Source organism: Athene noctua, chromosome 13 (genome assembly GCF_965140245.1).
Source record: "Athene noctua chromosome 13, bAthNoc1.hap1.1, whole genome shotgun sequence".
In the NCBI taxonomy this organism is placed as follows: domain Eukaryota; kingdom Metazoa; phylum Chordata; class Aves; order Strigiformes; family Strigidae; genus Athene; species Athene noctua.
The window spans coordinates 6,602,526-6,623,970 of NC_134049.1; the positions used below are offsets into that span (position 1 = coordinate 6,602,526).

Consider the following 21,445-nt stretch of genomic DNA (forward strand, 5'->3'; position numbering starts at 1 on the left):
AATTATTTGAAATAATACTAGCAACTACGGAAGACCAGCAGCAATCTGGAATGCAGATTACACGTTATTATATTCATTATACCCAAGCCAGAGGAGGTTTGAAGCCCAGACTGAATGACCCATTTGTGTTTTTGAATTCTGGAGGAAGTTAGGACCCTAACCAGGAGCTAGGAGGTCTAGTCATTGTTAAATATGAATTTGTCATCCTTGAAATTCTAAGAGATCCTGTAGTGAGCTGGAAGACTTAAATGTATTATCCTTTGGCTCACCACTTTCATGCAGAAAGAAAGGATGTTTGGGGAGGAGAATTTTCAGAATAAAAGAACTCCTCAGGTTTTAAGGCTATTCTGGAAAATCAGCTTGAGTGGTGGCAAGGTACATGCTGATTTTCTGGCATGACCAAATACCCCAGTGTTCATCTCCCAGTAGGATTTGAAAACCAGAACCAAAACTGCATCAGTTTTTTAAAGGCCACTTAAGCTGTTTAAAAAGCTACTGAACTTTCCAAAGAGCAATGATGATAAGTACATCTGAGAAAATGTAATTCTAAGGAACATTTTTGTTCCCTGTTGTGTGAGATCTCAGACAGTTCTAAGATAATAATTTATCGTGCATACATACCGTCCATATAAGATGATAACCACATTGCTTTGGTAAGGGCACATCTCACTGCCAATATGCAGCTCTCCGTCATTTTCAATGAGTATATGTCTAGTACGCAAAATGATAGGCTGCACATCATCTTTAATGACCAGCTTTCCTAAGTAGAAAAGGTTATGACATTCGCTTTAACACACATCAGATGTTGTGATACCATTGTGCTAAATCCAGTGCAAGGGTTCTCATGTAATTTTTTGGAAAAATTCTGCCCGTCCTCCCCAAAACAGCTCTCAATACAATTCCTAAAGACATTACATGGTTTTTCTTCAGTCCAATTCTTGAAGAATTCAATTAAGATTTGCACGGAAGAGGACTCATTCAAAACTGAGACAGAAATTCAGAGTTAAAATGAATAATAGCTATTCATGCTAGCAGCCACCAGCAACACTATGACTCTGTCCTTAGAGACAAAGAGGCACATACGTATCTGCCCGGTCCTGAGACCCCGAGAACACAACTATTGCAATATGATGTTATCGGGACCATGATTTAGTAAAAGAAATGTTTTTGAAGCAAATCAAAGAAGTTGAACTAATGAGTATACTGAGCTACTTTCGTAAATTCTCCAGACAGGACAGCAAATAGATTGAATATAACGGCTAAAGAGCCGATAGCATCTCAGCTACCACCCACACTTGTGCTGAATCGCAGCTCTGTTTGTCCAGTAGACACCAACTTCTCAGCAAGAAGCAGGAAGCTCTCCCAGCATGAGACAGAGCGATTTAAAGAGCCATAGTGGAAAGCACACTTCACCCAGTCTTGCCACTAGCACTTTTTACCTCTGTCAGTGATGTGGATAGAGTGGACAGTCGCAGAAGAAGAGAGAAGGAGCTTCCTGCCATTATGGATTTCAATGCGGTTTTCTTCATTGTGACCTGGGTTCCAGTCTTCTAACTCAGGATCCTTATCAGGACACGCGACAGCTGCTTCTGCTGGGTAGAGATGGAGAGTGAAGATGATTACTGTTTGGTGCAAGACAGAAAGCTCTGTATCAGGACATCTTCACATTATCATTCTTGGTAACCCCCTTTGCTGACTCCCTGGAACACAGAAATATCTCAGTGCAGTAGAGTACATGTGGGTCATGACCAAAAAAATCCAAACGACAGCTTAAGCTGTATGGTTTTCCATTTTCTGGAAGCATGGAAAAACCCACTACCCAATGTAAAGGAGCCTTGCGAGGGATGCAGTTTCCAGAAAACTACTGAGAAGAGGCTGTAACTGAGCCCTTCCTGCAGTGACATTCAGCTCCGTCCAAACCATCCGGACACAAAGCCTTTCACAAGACCAGGGAAGATGTTGACAAAAGGATAAAACAACTACTACCTTTAAAAGTGCCCCCTAAATACCTGTGAGGTTTGAAAAGCTTTGTTTAATGTAAAGATGCTAAAATATGTTTGCATGCTGTGTTCTCACTGGAGATGGAAAAAATGCTCAAACTAACACGAGAGCACCGAGCACCAAGGAATTACCAGTCCAACCAGTAACAGAGAGCAACAGGAACCTCACAAGAGAGGGACTCTGAGATTTTCCAGGCAGAAGCAATAAGGATTCATTTGCTTTGAGTTGACACATCACCAGTCTCCACACACAAATTTGATTATGGACTGCCATGACGTGTTAGCCTGAACGGATCTCATACCAAATCCAAGAGTCTCACGTTGTCAGTATTTACTTAAGATAAAAATTTCCCTGATACAATCTCACTCGATATGTGAGCCTCACATCTTACCCTAATCAACCAAACTGTGAGTGTGAGAGTCCCATGTGTGAGGCATATTTTCTGAGGGTAGAAACCTTTCTAATCCTAGGAAGCTGAGGTCAGTGGAAGTTGAACAATGAGCCCTTTGCCATCAGAAAGGGTTGGGAGTTCTCGCCAGCTCTCCAACTTTTATCCTTTAAAACAAAAACTACAGGAAAACCACAGGATCCACAAGTCAGTGGTAACAGACATGGGATAAACACCTTGACTTGAGCAGGGTTATGTCTCTGGCACTTAGCAGAGTTGGGTGGGTTTTGCCCCACAGATACTAATGCATTCAGTTAATGGCAAGGACAACAAGGTGAATCCATGCAAGGAAACACGTCCTCGTGCTGGTGTAGTTGACAGAGAGCTGTTGTGCACTGACACTGTGAAACTTGAAGGACATCTGTAATTCCACAGCAACAGAAACAAAACCTGTCCATCTGCATTCATTTTTCTCTTCCTCCACCAGTTTCATGTCTTAAGGAAACAATAGAATTGGACCAGTCACTGCCTTAACGTCTCCAGAGACCCATTAAATATCAGCTATTCAAGGTAAGCAACGGACATCTCATGTGGGCAACATATGCCTGGCTCTCTGCAAACTTTTTCCATATAAGTGAAGTGACCAAATCAGAGAGGGCTAATAATCTACCAGGTAGCAAATAAAATACTGATAAACATCCAGGACCTGATCTGATACCACTTGTGCCAGCTGGAAGTGTATCTGTAACATCAGAAGCACTTTTTCCAATTTACAGTAATTGAGGAAAATAAGAAGGAGTTTCTGGATTCCTACCAGAAGACACACAGAATTACTAAGAGTTGAAAAAGATAAATATTTCAGGCAGGAAATTGGACTTGCATTGGAAATAGATGTTCAAATATAACTGTAATACACACCGGCAATAAATTTTTAAAAATGAGCTGTTATTCCCACAGGAATAAGGATAATAGGAAAATTTGCTCATGATGAGAAGCTAAATAAAACCAAAAGAATTGATTCAAACGTAGAGGTATAATTTATTAACTAGATTAAGGGGACACGATAAGAGCTTGTTCATTTTTCCATTTACTTGGCTATGCTAATGTCCAAAAGAGCTTCATGCAGTCTCAAAAGATGACTTCTGCCCTCATTATTTAGAAATAGAGAGGTAGACAGTGAAGTCTAAGGGGAAATCAAGAGGAATTTATACTGATGTTTGGGATGACAATCAGCAAAAGCCAACACAATCTCAAACAAGGACTCAAATTCCCAATTCCATTAACCAATTCATCCCAGAGAGCAGGAGCCGTGCACGTCACCCGCATCCGCTGCCCAAGGACACCAGAAGCCTGAGCACCTTCTGCCAGCTCATCCAGGTTCCTTGATGCCATGATAATTGCTCTCATTGTAATTTTTTAAATAAGAGCGCAACTTCTACCCAGCACAAGGAATTAAATGAATGTTTTGTTTCTTGACCAAAAGGGCCTGAGCACAGCAATGAAAGGTTGCTTCATGCAGCTGCAGCGTTGGGGGCAAGGCACATGGTATCTTTGTTTTAAACAGATACAAAGCCCCAAATTAGCTGTATTTAGAATATGTATATCCAGGTTGCCTTTTCCCCTTTCCCTGACTGCTTAGGAAAAGGGCTACTTGGCAGAGACAAAACCAAAGGGGCAGATATGTCCCACCCCAGAGATTTTGCTGTTTGGGCTCAGGCAATGCAGCAAAATGTTCAACTTCACCTCCCACAGCCACAGCTATTAGGACCTGAGGTTTCCTTTGTTATTTCTTTGTGGCAGTTCCTTGGATTTGGGCTTGTTTTAAGAATGCGTGGTAGAGTCTGAGGGATTCCTCGAGGGTACTTTCACCTGCTCAGAAATTTCAGTCTTTGCCACTCCAGCTGCCCTCGATCAGGAGTATTGGCACATCAGAAACCTGCTTTTCTCCTGAGTCTGCTCACTCTGTCCTTGACTCTTATATGACGCAGAGTGAAAAGCTGATCAATCTAAACCAGCAATGTCTTTATTAAAAATAGTGTTACAAACCATGCTTTTTTTTTCCCCATGGCAGGAAAACTTACCTGTACTCACAGAAGAGATTACAAACAGAAGAAAAATAAAATTTTCAGCCAGAAATGTGGAGGTATGTAGAGCCATTCTTCAGGATTTTCAATTCTCTGGATGGATACCTGTGAAGAACGAATATTAAACAAATGTAACTTTTTTTTTTTTTTTTTTTTATTTTCCCCTAGCTCACGCAAAAACGATTCACAGCACAGAAAAAACTTATATACAGATTTATGCCAGGCACCTTCCATTCCCATTTAGCTCTATGACTGAGAACACTTTCACACCGCTTCAGGACCAGACTGAACAGAGCAAGAAACCATGGGCAGCTCCTTACCCTTTGTTTGGTTTAGGATAAACCCACTTGGAAATCCAAATAGACACTCAGAAAGCAACCTCCAGATGTAGCCAAAATGCCTTAGGAATGCAGTATAAACACAGCCAGTGTCAAGACTCTCTAGGGCTGCATATTCACATGTGCAAAAAAGTAATGAAACACAACAGGGAAGGCGTTTGCCGAGTGACAAATTTTCACGAAGTAAGCATTCAGTGGCACCTCTCTCCCCCGTACTACCCACACATTTTTAGCAATGGTGTTCTGTGCACCCCCAAGATAAACCGTACACTCACACTTCCAGTCTGAAGCATGCAGTTTCTTAGATTTCAGATCCAGGAAAACATTGTCTATTTAATACGGCAGTCCAGAATTTTCTTGCAAAACCAAAAGCTGCTTTTGAAACCAGTCTACCTTATGTTTTCATTTCTTTAGTAGCCAACCCCCAGCAAAAACAAACAAGCAGTGTCGTGAAAGTCAAAGTTAGAATTAATGTGATTCTCTCCAGTCTCCAGTGATTGATTTTGCAGCTCTGCTCCATGCTCATGACAATTTATTGACAAGTGTATTCACACTGATCAAGGAACCCACTTCTTTATTCATAAGGCACTGTTTAAAATTCACATGTAGCCCTTGGAGCCATTAGGTTTTATCATGTAAGCCAGTATCTGAGGAATATTGAAGAAATTTATTTGTAGCTGTCATGTCACATCACAGTGATGAAATAGGATAAATGTATGCATCACACAGCTTAGACACAAAAAAAAAGCAACTGAAAAAAACCTCCAGGGTGCCCCAATTTCTTTATGGCAAAAAGCACATGTTATTTTTTCATGTCACTCGTTAATATAAACCAAACAAAAAAAAAACCATGAGAAAAAGATACCCAAGAAGCCAGGATTTAGTCTGGAGCAAATTTTAGAGTGTATGTATGCAAAACACCTGTCTCTACTTTTCATAAAGGTGATAGCTTGAAGTACAAGTATACGTTCAAACTACATGTAATCCAATGATTGTATTAAAAATAGCATTAGAACCAGATTTGCCAAGAAATATTCCAGCAGGAAAATGTTTGCTTGTTTTGGTAGAGTGTATTTGACAGCTGTGAGCTCTGGAAAGAGCATAGACTCAGGGCTTGGTACAGTCTATCAGGTGCTGAAATGCTGTTACAGAACAGTAGAAAAGAGGAATGCACTTCGTAACGCTATAACTTTGAATGATACACATTATCAGAGAGCAATACCGTCGCCATGGAATTTGTGCCAGAACCAGGCTGCCTGTGTCTGACATTTTAACAACATTAACCATCAATGTTTGATAAGCCAGGGCTCTTTTAAAGGAACATTATTAGAGGTATGCCCCAAGTACAGCAGTCACCATTAAAATGTCAAGATATATTAGTGGTTATCACACAGCCTAATCTGCAAACCTAATCGCTAGATTCTGCTTTAGTGATAGTGGAAGAACTAAACAAGTGGTAATACCACAGGATGGTCATTGCAGATAAACTGTTTCTTATAGCACGGACACAGCTGAACGTTAGTGTTGCACAAAGCCAGATTCTAACTGGTAAGGTATTGGTCATAAAATACATTCAGATGATATAAGAGTTCACAGAAATAAAAAGAAGGGACTGATTTTTTGACAGGGATGGCATGCATTTACTCTCCTGTTGCTTCTTGAGTAGCGAAGAAATGTCTTTGTTCTGACCTATTAAAAACTCAGAGGAGCATCTCTGCTCCATCCAGTTCATGATCTTGTTTCTTACAGTAACCTGTAACAAACTGGTAGGAAATTAGTTTAAGAAATTCCACAGTCTTTGCTTTCTTTAGAGCCAAGAACTGTACAGTACTCACCATCAGGCTGTGCAAAATGGCTTCTGGTATTACATCCCCAGTTGCTCACTGGGGACTGCTTCCCTGATTACAGCCATCTTCAACAGCAAAGATCACAACGAGCAATCACACTGGAAAGTCGTGGCCTCTCTGGAGTCACCAGCTGTGTGCCAGGCTCCAATGTTTTTGTAGTGTCTGATGGGCCAAAGAATACCCTGCTTATTTTGTGACTGAGGTAGGGCGTTAGATTCTGCTTGCAGCGAGCCCGAGTTCATTGCTGTGTTAGTATTAACTGGCACTCGGGTTGGAAAGGCTGAGAGTCAAGAGGGCCAAGAGGATCCGACTCCTCTGATTCAGCTCTGACTAACACACTGCTGGAAAAATGCTGCTCGGACGATAATCTCAGGAATTTTCCTTCAGAGGCTCTCAGTTAAGCATCTTTCCCAAATATTAGACACAAACAGCCACATGTTTGATTTGACTGTTAAATAGGAGGAAGAGATAGCGACTCTTTTCATTAATGTCTCCTGCTGGAGAGGACACGGGAGCAGTTCTCTCCTGCCAGCCAGCCGTTTCGTTAGCTCAGCGCTCAGAGCCGCGTGGGGATACAGCAATACACTGCACTGCACTTGAACAGGCGCCACGTGGCTGACTTCAGCTCTGATGTAACCAGCAATGTCAACGAATCTCCCAGCAGAATCAGGCCCTTTGAGAGCCTAAAGACCATACAAGTGCCCTCCTAAGTCTATCATCTCCAGCATTTCTCAAATACCATCTGTGACTCCTCTCCTGGGTTAGAAAATCTTTTTCATCCAGCCATTAAAAGCTGCCTGGCAATGGCAAGTGGGACTCATAACCCTGGATCTGGCAAGGCAGACTTTCTGAAATGATTCCCAGCTGCTGGATCTTTCCAAAAAAGTGAACAATAGCAGCAGATAATGCTAAAAGTAGATGCAGGAAACCATTAGTCCTCAGCTGGCTGCTACCGCAGGTGTCAGCAGCAATACTGTACTAGAAAGTGCACTACATAGACAGGAATCCCTATCCACTGCCCTCCCTGTGGTTTTAATGCTGGAGGCAAGACAAAGCAGACAATCCTGAAAGCAAATAGCAAAGAAATGCCCTGAGGAAGCTGGACGGTCACAGGCATCGTGGTGGGGTCACACAGGCACCCCAAATCCCAGCGGCAGAGCAGAGCTCTCCTGGGAGGCACAGCCAGCTGCTCAGAAACACACACCAGGCTCCGACCTCGACTTGCCACCTTGCATGACTGGGCCAACCACCTAAGACTGGCACCAAAATTTTTAAAATGTTCCTTCTGATATTGGGACAAAGTGATTTTTAAGACTGGCTTGACACACTTTGGAGGATCTAACTTCAGAGGCTCCTTCATGATATGTCAAGCAGGGCATAATGGGGGCATTAACCACCCATTACAAACACGGCAAGGATGGGAGACAATCAGCAGCTACCCAATCTCCCCTGAAAAAGGTGTCAAACAGGAGGAGAAACCTGATGGCTACTACTGCTGCTACAGCCCAGCCAGAGAGACCACAGACCTGTGGGGCAAGGCAGGGATCTGGAGTCAGCCCCAGAGAAAAGCTCACATGGAAAAGGCGCCTTTTAGCCTGATGGAGAGCGACCTCTCAGCAGACACTAATTTACACCGGTACTTAAGATGACCTGCAAGTAAAATCTGTGCTCCCCAGGGACCATCTCTGCAAGGTGAGATGCTCCAGAAGACCCCGATGGGTCAGTGACAGGGCCTCGTGCTCAAGGGACACAAACCTGGACCCTCCCACTGCCACAGCTGATGCTGAGGTGTGAGTTGTTTCATGGCCAGGTCTGAAGCCTTGCTGCATGTTTCCTCATTCATAAGCAAAGAAGCCAACATCGATTTGGAAGCTGATTCCTGAGAGAGGGAGGAACTGTTTAATTAGCCCTCTGCTATCTTCTTGCTGACATTGCATGGCAGTGACTGCCCTCACCCCACTGAGGGAATTTTGCATTTTAGCCCCAGCTGGGAAGATGGATTTGAGGAGCAGATAAGTCTTTCTGACCCAAGCACATGCCATTCCTTGCTACAGTGACATTCCTGTGCAGGGGGAGACATCGCACACCCAGCCACAGCACAGCTGAAGCCTTCAGACAGCCTTACAAATAAACAAATGCATTTCTAAGGGTCACTAATGAAAACACTTTCCCAGTCCCAGAGCATGACAGCAGCGTAGCTGCCTCTGCCCTTCATCTTGATCTTGTGCTTGTCATTCAGTCATTAGCTGCTCTATTTTACTAGCAAGTAGAGGAGGATTAAACTCAGGAACAGACTTTACTTCTCAATGAAATCCACACTGGAGTCAAAAGCAGCACTCTGACTTTTTTCCCAATGAGCCTTGGTTTCTTATAAATTTATCTGATAACTTTCCATACAAGGAAGGAGGTTCTGCTCACGTATTCCATATATAAACATCACTGCAAGTTCCTTGATTCCTGATGTTCATAAAAACAAATTCTAAATGAGGAGCAGGAGTTAGAGGAAATTTTAACAATGAATAAATTAAAGGAAAATAAGGTGTTTGCGAATTTATTGTAATATTGGCAAACTATTTTTGAAACAGAAATAAAAGGGGGAAAAAAGAGTTATTTTAAAGATATGTCTTTTTTCAGAATTCACTTCTTTTTTTTTTTTTTTTTTCCCAGAGGCTGACAGACCTTGAAAAGGAAAGGAAGCCATTTCTGGCTCAGCTAAAACAAAATCATTTGCAATTCACACCACTCCACCCATCCGAGGCTGACCGACTCCCAGTTTCACATGCTTTCGAAGTGCTCAGCATTTCACTGAATTAAACCCTCATCCATCGCATGATTTTTTCCAAGCATCAGTGGTGGGAAGCTGAGACCCATTTGCTGAGGTTCAAGGCGCACTGACTTTGCTGTGCCTACTGAGGGTAACTCAGCCTATAGCCAAGCCAATGTTTTCAGGGAGTGCCAGAGCTACTGTGTGTTCCCCCTGCAGAAATGCCCTGGGGATAACCAGGACAGCTGTGTGTCCTGAATGCATCAGATCTACTGACCATGCCTGGATTAGCTGCAGGTCCACGAGGACACGCAGAGTCAGTGTGGACTCCAGCACGCGGGTGGAGATCCTCCTGCTCAGGAAACCCCCGGCAGGAATACGACAGCTTACCACAAACACAACGCCCGTGCGACACTTACCCCGGCAGCTTCACACACACTGACAGCGGGTGCATGCCAGGTTAGCGGGAGCCTTTGAAATCACCATCTTGAATGTCCCAAGGATCCGTGGAGGAACTGTACCCTCTGCAGAGTGCCCCTGGTTTTGAAGCCTTTTTTTTTTTTCCTCTCCCAAGGTAAAAAAAAAAAAAAAGCATGTGCAGTGGCTGAAAAGGATCACAGCATCCTGAATCCTCTTCAAACTGCAGCTTTTAACTAACCAAATAACTGCATCAGGATGTAAATATTTTTCTTTTTGCTTTTGTGGTACTTTACTGTTTGCATCTGGCTCGCCACAGCTCCACGCCTTCCTCTCCAGGACATTTGCCATTTGCTCTCCTTCTAGGGGGGGAGGAGGAATAGACATTTTTCAGAGGTTTAGGCACATTCCTCTCCTTCCTTCACCAGGCTCTTCCTTTGCCAATTATTTAGTCTGAGCCTGGGGTTAGAGCTCTGCAAAGTTTTATTATGATCCAGGGTCTGGACCTGTCACAGATTATCAAATAAATGTCCAAGCTAAAAGCTTGCTCTGTAAGTACTTGTTCCAATGTTGGGTTTACGCTCACAAGCCAAAAACATCTTTCGTTTCTTCCTCTGCACGGCCTCAGAAATCATAACAATTAGGTACTAACAGGAGTTCAAAAGAACTTCAGGGAGCTTCTTAGAGGGTCAGCCCAGTCACTCAGGCTTTTGTACCACTTCTCATCTCCACCGAGGACATCAGTCTCCATCACTCCCCGCAGGGGCCAGCACATGTCCACGGTGTCCTGTGCATCACTCTTTATCTTACCTTTACTAAGCGGCATCAGTGATTTCTTCACACTTTCTAGGAAGCCAGGACCCCTTCCCTGGCCAAAGCCAACTCACACCTCTCCCACTGGGTGTGGGGATGGAGCCACAGTCTCCTTCTCTGCTTGTAAACCTTTCAGGTGCCCTCTCACCCCACATCCAAGGACAACCAGGCAATATGTGTCTGACGGAGGCACGTGTCCCAGCCAAGGAGTCCAGCCCCGCTCAGAGGCACGGTATCAGCTGGTCAGCGCGCAGATGCCAGAGCGACTAACTCACCAGGGAGCAAAAGTCTGGCCAACAAAACACTAACCTTTTCCTGTAGCAACTTGTTTTTGGCCATTTCTGAGAATTCCAAAGAAACGTCGGGACATTAGTAACAAAGCCTTCACCTACCTGTTTGAGTAACCCGTGTGACAAAGACATGGATGGTCTGAAATCACCCGTCCCTTCACTGCTGTCACCAGGTAACATCATGTTCAAACCAAAAAGAGTCAGTCATCATTTCAGGGTAACTTTGTACTTAAACTGTAGTCAGTGAGGTCATGAGTTGTTTCTCAGTTTGCATACAAAGCTCTTTTTTTGCCTTTACTTCAAAAAGCAGCAGCATAAACAAAAAAGAGAATTAGCCACTAATACTGGCAGTATTTCAGTCCTCAATGGGAGCAGAAAATCAATACGACCATTGTCTGAAAGGAACACAAGACTCTACCCTGTGCAGCACATACTTTATCCTGAAGTTTTATTCCTTTAGGTCTTCAATTAAATGTTCATATCAGTTGGACAAACATCATTTCACCAGTCATTAGGTACAGATAGAAACACATTTATAACTCCTTTGTTGCACCCTACATATTCAGTTTGATTAGAAGATATTATTGTAGATCACTGCATGCTTACGAGCAGATATTACTGAGTCCACCTAAGATGCCACAGCAGATGGACAGACATTAATGGAGGGAAAACAGGACTGAAGGACTGAATTCCCTACCTCTGCTGAATTCCATCTGCTTCCCTGGATGCTGCTAAAATCTCCACACCAAACTTCACTTCCAGTCCCTGTAATACCAGAGAGCAGATTCTTGCCTTTAAAACTTACCTCTAGATACCAAATTGTAGATATGTTGAAACACTTCTCCTGGGGAAGGGCAGCCCACAAGCTTTTCCTATTCTGCCCTGTGAGGCACTGTTTGAAAAATAAAGCTCTACCACAGTGGGTAAGATGACAATATATTTATTAGTTATAAAATATACAAGTGAACACCATCAGTTTGGTACAAGCCTGTAAAAACAAGAGCAGGTTTTGGTGACAGCAGCAGGCTTTGCCTGGCTGGTGTTGCCCCAGTGATGCTAATCCTGTGGTGCCACGGCCTCTACAGAGATGTGCTCTGAGTGGTTCTGAGAAAAAGCGAATTTTAGTGACGCATCGTCATTAGCTGGACATTGATATTCTTTCAGCTTCAAGGGAACGTAATGCTGTAGAGAAGCAGCTTTCTGATAACCAGCACGATTAAGGACTTTAATCCAGGAGGGTTTGGCTTGTCCTTTATAGCCAAGCATAGCAAAACTCCCTGAAAAACAGACACAAAGAGAGTGACCCTCTGGATGGGTCAGTTCACTTATTAGCAGCACAGCACGGACACCCTCCACACACCACAGAAACTTCTTATCCCTTCTTTTTTTCTTTGGATTAAAATAACAGAATATTTAAGAGAGAAAAAGGGTGATGAAAGAGGAAATGAGCCTCGCTGAAGCCATAACCTCACTGTATCACAGGCCTGCAAGTGTTCCAATAAGCTAAGATAGATTCCCAGATGTCAGTTAGCAGGAATATTGTTTTACTCTTTATTTTTAAATAAGACTGATACTTTTTCATATTTGGCTACATGAAAATGGTTAGGCGCTTCGAATCCTCATTTTATGAGTTTACATCAGTTTCTTCCTGTTATGCCTAAACTATCCCCCATGTCGACTCTGCTCTGGTCCTCTGCTGTCACAGAGTACAAAGGCATTATGTATTCTTCCCTTTTAATAATAATGTCTTGTGTTTATATTATGCTTTTCATTGCAAAGTCTCCCAAGGCTATTTGCAGCTAGTTGGATCGAGACTATTTCTGTAAACACTTCTAATTTAAATAAGGTTTTGCAAAACCAGGCAACAAGACCCTAAATCCTGATCTTGCTGGGGTCAAGAGGATTGGGGCTTTTCTGCATTATCCTTGGCAGAAGCAATATGCATTTGGCAGAAATGCTCCAGCCTGCCCTGAAATACAGCCCCTCCAGCACGGACCAGTCCTGCGTGCGATCACTTTTGAAGTTGTGAAGTCAAACAGTGTGCATACCTGCATCAGCGGGAGAAAGCTCATGAAGCAGAACATAATTACCCAGACTGGAAATCAGGGCAGACATGTGGGTGAACACCCTTGCCCTTAGGAAAAGCAAAACAGGGGCGGCACATGATCGGTCAGCAGCAGCTTAGTCCCACCGCCAGACACCAGCGTCCCAACGAAGCGGCAGGGCAAGGAGATGGCCACCAGCCAGCATGTCCCCAGGATGGTGGTGGCCCTGCTTGCTGCTTTTTGTGCCCTAGGAGCAGCCGAGGCTGGAGGCTGAATGGAGCTCCCAAAACAACCTGGAAGTGCTGCGCCCAAGAGAGCGGCACAGGTGGGTCAAGGAACGAAGTTTGACAAAACAAACAAAAAAGATTGCTTTTTAATCAAAAAATTCCTTTCAAAAGTATTCAGGGCTTTGACGAAAGAATGAAGAAATGAAGTTGCAGGGTAAAAACAAAAACAAAATACTCAAATTTTTACTTTTGAAAGGAGGAAAGAAAAACCAGCTTCTTGGGAATCAAAGAAGCACCAAAGTGAAATCACTGTCTCCGTTGTAAAGACTATCCCGTCCTCCCCTGGAATGGTCATAGCTTTGAAACTTGAACCAGAAATTGATATAAATGTCAATAAGCAGTACGGAAAAAAAAAAAAAAAATCCCCAAACACCCAAGAAAAAAAATGAAGCTGGAAATACAGCCAATTCTCCATCTGATCTCTGCTTGAGACTGCAAATGAAATCTGCATCAAGCTGGCTGGTTGGTTTTCCTGATTTCCTTATCACACAAATTATTCATCCAAACCTGGACTCAATAGCCCCTAGCTTTCCAGTAGGAAAGCCAGCATGGATTTCCTGGGCCAGTGATATGAATGGCTATATAATGATACAAATTCTTGCAGCAATCCAAGGTAAAACTGTAGTAAGAACTTTCCAAAACTGGTAATTTCACCTTCCTTCCATACAAAAAAATAAATAGCTCCTATTTCACTTCAGGCTATTTTCTTTTTCATCAGCTTTTCAGTTTATGATTGTTTTTCCTTTCAAAGCAGTTGAATTAGAGATGGAATCTTCATCAAATTATTCTTTTTTGTTTGTTTGTTACAAAACCGAGCTCCTGTTAGGATGAATAATTTGTGGCATGCAGCTTCTCACTGGTGAGGTAGGGTCAAAACCCCAAAATAACTCTCCTGCTTCTCACCATGCCTAAGCCAAGAGATTTCCACTAGGCTACCCTGGCATATTGTGGTAGGAAATATATTGATAAGCTCTATATACATATGTGTACATTTTTGGTAGGGAAACACACCAATAATTCTTAAGCAAAAGAAACATGGTAGAATAAATATGTTTACCTTCCTTGTGGAAGACAATAGGCTTTGCTGAACCCAATGTGGTAAAAACAGACATTCTGGAGCTCCCCACCATGTCTGCAATATCTCTAGAGCACACGAGAACAAGTGACCTGAAAAGAAGGACAGTAATTACTGCAAAATTGCAAAATATTACTTCATTGAGAATCTGAAAGACCTTTAAGCTCCAATTCAGGAAAGTGTTTAAGAGCTTGCTTAACTTTAAGAACATGCTTAAATCCCTTTGCTTTCAATCACACATAAGCTTTCCTAAGTTTAAGCCTCTGTTTAAATGGTCTTAAATTAAACCTGTGCTTCACGTGGAATCAAAAGAAGCACAAATGACTGCTTGTGAGTGCATCCCTTAGAGGAACATGACACTCAGCTGCAGAAGGAATTCAGTTCCTGTACAGTCCTGAGACTCTGAAGCCATCCATATCCTGGGTCTGATTTTCAGTCAAGCCTCAGTCTGGCTTTAGTCCTCACAGATGTGCTTTCAGCCCCCAGTAAATTGTACCTGCAATGAATTACAGGTTGCACAACTGGTTGCATTTAGCTGAAGCCTAGACTGGCAAAATACACATCCTACCAGAAAATCAAACCGAATGTACAGGCATCGTACGGATATGTGTCACTTCATGCATGTTTGATACACTTACACACTCGTGCATAAATCCAGATGTAATAACTCAGGAGTGTTCAAATCTTTGGTCATGAACTGCTCAGAAACGTCTTGGACTGAAAATCTGTTTTCTGGTTATTTGACCTGCTTCTGCCAGCAGCCAAGAATTTATCTATAAATCTCTGTTGTTCCATGTTTATGTGGCGACACATAAAACCACAAGGAATGTGGGACAGACACAAACAGAGATGATCCAGACCACTACCAGGACACATGCAAGGTAACAGAGCCCACAGGCAGACAGGTCTATGGCTCGCCCAAGAAAAGTCCTACTGGAAAATCTGGCACACCTATGAGTTTCATGTCACAAGAGGCAAAAACAATCAGTAAGACTAAACACAAACCAACTCATTTCAGAAATGGAAAACTGAATCATCGGCTGCCAGGAAGCTGCTGGACACTGGGATAGCTGCACAGGATTGCAGATGTCATTGCAAGGACCTTATCTACTCCATGCTGGAAAGTGAATAGTTAATTTAGAAGGAATTGACAGTTTTCCAGAAAACCTGTTTCTGTCTGCTCTAATCTGTGCAATCCTGTGAGAGAGATGCTGCTTCTTTTATTCTCTGGGTGATATTTGGGATTTGTACATATTTATTCTGTGCCAGATTTCTTCAGAGCACAGGTTTGATAATGAAAGTAGGTAATTTTCCTTTCTTTGTCTATCAGACACGGGCTACTACATGAACTGGGCTCTCTCAGCAGTTTTCTTACCTCTCTTTTATAAATGTTTGAACATAATCAGTTATTGCACTGGCAGCGTTTTCACCAGCAACTGTGCCAAAGTGCCTCCTACTCACGACTGCTCCTGAACATGCATCTAGCACCATGAAGAATATCCCACGCCTACTGAACAGGAAAACCGTGTCATTTATCTGCAACAAAAAAGCAGGTAGGTTTTATGGAGCGAGGCTGAGGAGTTTCAGACTCTGATCCTGCTTCTCCATAACGGAGTTACAAGCAAGGAAAATATCAAGGGTGTACACCCTATAATTTTAAATGTATAATTAGTACAGATGAAGTGACGTCACTGATAGATGCTCAGTGGCAGGAGAAAGCAAAACCCTCAGTTTACAATGGGGTACAAAAACATGAGAAATGAGATCATCAGCATCTTTTGTGTATTAGGAGGATATATTTGGGAAGCCGAGAATCCTGGGAGTAAAATGCTTAGCTCAGTCTTAATACAGCTTCTTTCCATGTGGGGGAAATTACTGTCACTTGGCAAAGCAGATTTGACCACGGAGCAAGGGAGAGGTGCTGAGACAGCAGATGGAGGAGTAGAGGCAACACATGGGGTTGTCAGGGTTTTTTTTTTTGTTTTCCCTGAAAATGTAAATATCAAAACCAAAATATTCCTTCTTGGTAGGGCTGCCCCAGTGCTTCAAAGAAGTTGTTGCACAAGTGTCTCCTACTCTCCTCCATTCCTACAGCAAAGGCTCTTTCCCCAGGTTACATCTCTCAGGATGTGTCATGATACTTGCTTTTAGAAAGGCAAAGGCTCTCTGAGGTGCCTGGCACTGCTGCATCTCCCCAGCATCCCTGGGGCCCAGCCTGGGAGGACACAACCTCCACCAAGGAGAGCAACAGCATGTCAAGTTCAGGCTTTCAGAAAGCTGAGCCCAGGATACACAACAGGCCACTGTGATCCACATAGTCGTCCAAACCCGCAGGCACCAGGGAGCTCAGATACATCCCAACAATCTGAGACATGTGAATGCCTCCAGGGAATGTAGGGCCAGACTGAAGGAGGGAGCCAAGTGTTAAGAAGTGGCTTCTGCAAGATGTTGGATGATGCTGAATGCAATAGGGGGGCAAGGGTAAGGGAAACATGAATGTTCAGGCCATGGGTGGGCAGAGGGGAGTGAGGAGGAGCAAAGACAGACTAAATCTTTTGCCTGGTCCTGGCCGCCTCACACTCCTACGCCTGAGAAGGGCATCAAAGTCTGGATGCACACGAAGCACAGAGCAACCAGCACTGCAAATTGAACTAACCGTGAGCTGTTGGCAGAAGAAACAGCCCTGTTTTGTGTCTCACCCCTGTCCGCAGGCTGCAGACCCACCGAGAGCCAGCACAAGGGCTCACGTGGCCCCACGGAGCGGGGCAGTGCCTCACCCAGGTCACTCAGTCCCTTGGGGAAGCTGGGGTTATACATTTAAAACATTTCTGACTTTTGCATTTCATTCAGCAAAACAAGAACTAAACATGTGCTTTGGTAGTGGCCGTTCCTCTGTGTCACTTCTTTATGTCTAAATTTCTTGCATATTTTAAGATTTAGGGTAGCAAACCTTTAGACATTAACCTTCATCATTTGCATTAGCTCATCCTTTACTTCAGCTAGGAGTACATGTGTTGGAAATAAAAATTCCTTTGAAAAACAGTCCTTTGCATTAAAGCTTTAGAAAAGGCAAAGCAGCTTTGAGGATACTACGCCTGTCCCACAAGTGCTGCACACAGGCAGGTCTCTGCACTTCACCACAGGTGAGGGTGCTGCCTGCTTGCTAATGGTTCTGGATAAATTTTTGATGATGCAGTGCACGAGGCAAGACATCTTGACTGCTCAGACTCCTTAAGGATGCTGTACCAGCTTTGCTTAGCATTTGTAAGCATTAATTATAATTCAGTAGCACACAGGTATGTAAGCCTGGACAGTGTCCTTGCAAGCATGATTTCGATCAGTCTTCACCATCTAGACATGTGCAGGGACTACCTGACAGCTCCAAATGACTTCGGTAGTGAAATATAGTTATTTTTATCTTTTAGTACCATGCCAACAGAGAAAATCAGACAAAAAAACCTTGTTTTTCTTCCCCACATCCTTTGTAAACAAAGACTTCTGGCCTGCTTTCCCCTGCCCCCTTCCTCTACATTAGAGTGGTGGTGGTAATTCTTCTTCTGAGGTGATAAAAGGCCTTTTTTTCCCTGAGGGCTCAAATCCTCATCTGAATAGAATACTAACTCCCAGTGACTTTAATGAAGTTAATTGTAAGGAAAGAACAATGCACTTGCCTCTTCCAGGGGAACTTCCCATTTCCTTCCACCAAGGCTCAGCAAGATTTTGCAGTAACTTTCCTTGGAGATAAAGTTTCCCCTGTTTAATCACCATTTCAAATGCAGTAAAACACAACATACCTTAATGAATGCGGATGTCAAGTGGTTTTGTACGTCCGCCCTGCTGAGAGACTGGATCTGGATCCTTATATACTTGACTGAGGGTGTGCTAGTGATAGCAAGCTGCAATTACACCAGAGACAGAGACTTAAAAACTGACTTGCTAACTGGTTTTCATCAACAAAATGACACTAGGTACCACTGCTTGTGTATATGTTTGCAAAACTTTTAAGAATTATTTTTTAAAACTGTGATCCCGGTTCACAAGTGCTCATTATTAAGACACCATTTATCAAAGGATCGTGGCAAGGCTGGTTAGAAGGGACCTCTGATGGTCATTCTGCCACTAAGTTTAAAATTTGAGTATGAATTTCATATATCTTGCCTGTCTGTAAACTCAAGTGCAGATCTGCATGAGCCTGAAACAATTTTACAGGATTTAGAGTGGGGTGAATTTTCAGTAAATGAGGAAAGAACCTGGTTCTAATTTCCCAGTTATTCCTATTAACCAGAATTACTTCCCAGTTTGAAATTCCGCAGCAAATTTGGAATTCAAAACTAAGCCAGTCTGAGCCCTCTCAAGAGTCCTTTTATTCTTGTTTAAAAGAAAGAAATGGGGGAAAAAGGTGTCATGAATGTGCATTCATGTTTTGAGTCGGGCAATTTCTTTGAGGCTTATCTTTGAAACATAGTACAAAGATCTGAAAAAAAACCCAGAGCAAACCCCTTCCCTCTACCCAGGTTACATGATGCTGGGCAGATTCCCAACTGGGAATTCCCTATATGCTGTGAAAACGAATTGACCTCAGGTGGCTGCACAGACACTGCACACCTCAGGTGCTGTTTGATGTGGGTGGTACCTGTGGGGCCCCACACGCCCTGCACGGCCCAGGCGGGTGCCGGGACACAGGGCGCTGGGCAGCTGCTGGCCTCTCCGGGAAGGGGTTTGGGCCACAGCTCCAGGAGTCCCCTGGGTACATATGTGCCAGAATTTTAATACGTTCGCAGCCTTGCTGAGAGCAGTAACTGTGTCCTTTACGAGCTTCGTGGGCTTGCAGGTGAATAAACAGGTACCTACAAATGAGAGCAGAGGGATCAGAGCCACTGTGTGCTTAGAGGACAAGCTAAGTTTAGGCAGGATATGCACTTGCTAAATTGCATCGTCCCTCACATTCCCAGCATCACAAACCAGCTCTGTCTTAGACTGGTGTAATGTGGCACACCCCCGGCAAAATGGGTCCTGCAGGATGCAGGTCCAGCTCCCCTCTCGTCGTGGCATGATGAGACCTGCAGCGCTTGCAGCCCATACGTCCAAGCCAGCTGCCTTCACCAGGCAAGCACTGTGTGGGGCAGACACCCCCTCCAGTCCCAGACACCCCATGCTGCCCCCAGGCGTGCTGCCATCCCACCAGAGAAAGAGCAGCAGTACTCTGGCTGCTGTGCAGAAGGAGTCAGGCTTGCCTGGAAATATCAGCATCTCTCCCCATCAGCTCCGCCTTGCAGGGTCTTGGCCCGCAGGCAGAGTTTAGCCCTAGGCATGCACGACAAAAGCTCGAAGGCAGCCAGGTCTTCTGGCCTTTGGAGTTCATTTTTTTCTCTAGCTGTTCTAAGTATGTTTCCAATCGTGTCCATTCTGCAATTCAGGCTGAGGAAATTACATAAACAGCTCAGTTCAGCTCCAGGATCAAAAAGATACATGAGCTTTAAAGGGATTTTTCATTCTATTTCTTTTAAAACTAAATATTTGTTTCTATTTGTCTGGAAGAAAAAATGAGTAAGCTTGGTTCCTTTCCAAGAATCCAGCATGTGGGGTTAAAAAAAGAAGGGGAAACATCCCACTCATTATAAAATAAAGTCTAAAAAACAACAACAGGAAAAGAAAAAAGCCAATCCCGTAACTTCTGTAGTCTGAAAGACTCAGAAAAAAATCACTGCTGAATTAAATAGAGAACCAAAAGGCTGATACTGCCAGAATTAAGTTAGGTTAGACCCATCAATCTGCTTGTACCAGGTCCAGATGGCTGCTGGCAGCTAATGGCTCTTCCCCCACAGACCCACATGTGCAATCATTTTCCCCACTATTCAGTAGTAAACAACCTGTTTACAGAATTTTGGTGACTTAAAAAAAAAAAAAAAAAAAAAAAGGAGGATTAATTAGCAAATTGTTATTTCACAATTCCTATGATGCCAGAGACCTGGCCATCAGCAAGGAGCCTGGTTAACAGGGATGGCATTCCGGGATTCGATTCCTCATGTGTCATGATTGAATGAATAAATACATTCCATTTTATTTTCAAATCTGGCATTTGTGGATTGATTCCTGAAGTAGCTACTTAGTCAGGTGAAGCATCATGGGACCCATGGTTAGACCACAAAACACTTTTTCCCTCCCTAACTATTTTAGATGACTGAGAAACACAGTTTCGTAATATGTTTTTTTAACCAAAGGTGTCCTAGAGTCTTATAAAGATGATGCAAAATCTCTAGGACTCTCCTCCTGCCTTCAAAATAAGATATGTACTCTGGTGCTCTCCTTTCTTCACAAAATCTCATTTTCAGAATGTGATTTTAGAAATCTCTCTTCATGAGAATATGAAGGTGAAACTTCTCAAACCATCTTAGTGTCAGAGCCGCAGCAGTCACAAAAGGGCTCCTTTTCATGGCCCTTTGGGGTGCAATGGATATTAACAAATATTTAGACCACACCCACAACCTGAGGCAGTCTGAGCAGCAGGGATGCCTCAAAGCAACTCAGTCCAGCCAAGAAATCAGCCACTTTCTTAACAGGAATGAAAATCGCTGCTTGGTGATATAGACCTGGACCTACCCCAGGTACTCCAGCCTATAAATCCATTTTGACCTGAAATCAGTGAAAAGATCACACAAGATAGATGGGCCTGAATTTTAACTAAGAGAAAGACCCCCAAGGGTTTGCTGCCCATTCAGGGGCGAGGCAGGGCTCACCCCGATGCTCTGTCGAAGTAGAAGAGCCGCTCGCCGGTCCTGCTGAGAGCGCTGGCCCGGGAAGGGGCAGCGAGGTAGTGCTTCACGCTGTGCACCGTCCCTGTCCGTCGCTGGTAGATATCTGCCACCACCTGGAAAACCGATTCCCTGGGATAGCAGAGGGCAACACACAGCCAGTCTCCTCTGTCGGCAAAAAGGGGAGGCGGGGGGCGGAAAGAGAGAAAATGCACTTAAGGGCTTGAGTACAAGAGAGATGGTCTGCAGCCAAGAGTACAGTCTTCAGGGGAAAACAAAAAAATGTCCTTTGAGGTTCTCTTCCTCCTTTACAAAAACACAACAAACCCTCAAAGCCAAATAAA

General features: G+C 43.6%; 2 protein-coding genes across 5 annotated transcripts in view; both read right to left on the reverse strand.

Annotated features, from left to right (window-relative positions):
- CEMIP (cell migration inducing hyaluronidase 1) overlaps positions 1-21,445 on the reverse strand; it is a 113,897-nt gene that overhangs the window by 51,322 nt on the left and 41,130 nt on the right. The window contains exons 1-4 of one of the 4 annotated variants that reach the window (XM_074916661.1): positions 9,842-9,869; positions 4,471-4,578; positions 1,440-1,592; positions 622-760 (exon numbers count right to left, since the gene is read on the reverse strand). In XM_074916661.1, coding sequence (XP_074772762.1) covers positions 622-760; positions 1,440-1,592; positions 4,471-4,546 — 368 coding nt within the window. In that variant the 5' untranslated portion in view covers positions 4,547-4,578; positions 9,842-9,869. Of the gene's footprint in view, positions 1-621; positions 761-1,439; positions 1,593-4,470; positions 5,116-9,841; positions 9,870-21,445 lie in introns of those variants that run through there. The other 3 variants (XM_074916662.1, XM_074916659.1, XM_074916660.1) reach the window with 3 other exon arrangements.
- Positions 11,911-21,445, reverse strand: part of LOC141965641 (cell surface hyaluronidase CEMIP2-like) — a 55,019-nt gene continuing 45,484 nt past the window's right edge. The window contains exons 18-23 of the mRNA XM_074917489.1: positions 21,087-21,269; positions 18,983-19,196; positions 18,144-18,245; positions 15,725-15,885; positions 14,332-14,441; positions 11,911-12,219 (exon numbers count right to left, since the gene is read on the reverse strand). Of these exons, the coding sequence (XP_074773590.1) occupies positions 11,999-12,219; positions 14,332-14,441; positions 15,725-15,885; positions 18,144-18,245; positions 18,983-19,196; positions 21,087-21,269 (991 nt within the window). The 3' untranslated portion in view covers positions 11,911-11,998. The remainder of the gene's footprint in view (positions 12,220-14,331; positions 14,442-15,724; positions 15,886-18,143; positions 18,246-18,982; positions 19,197-21,086; positions 21,270-21,445) is intronic.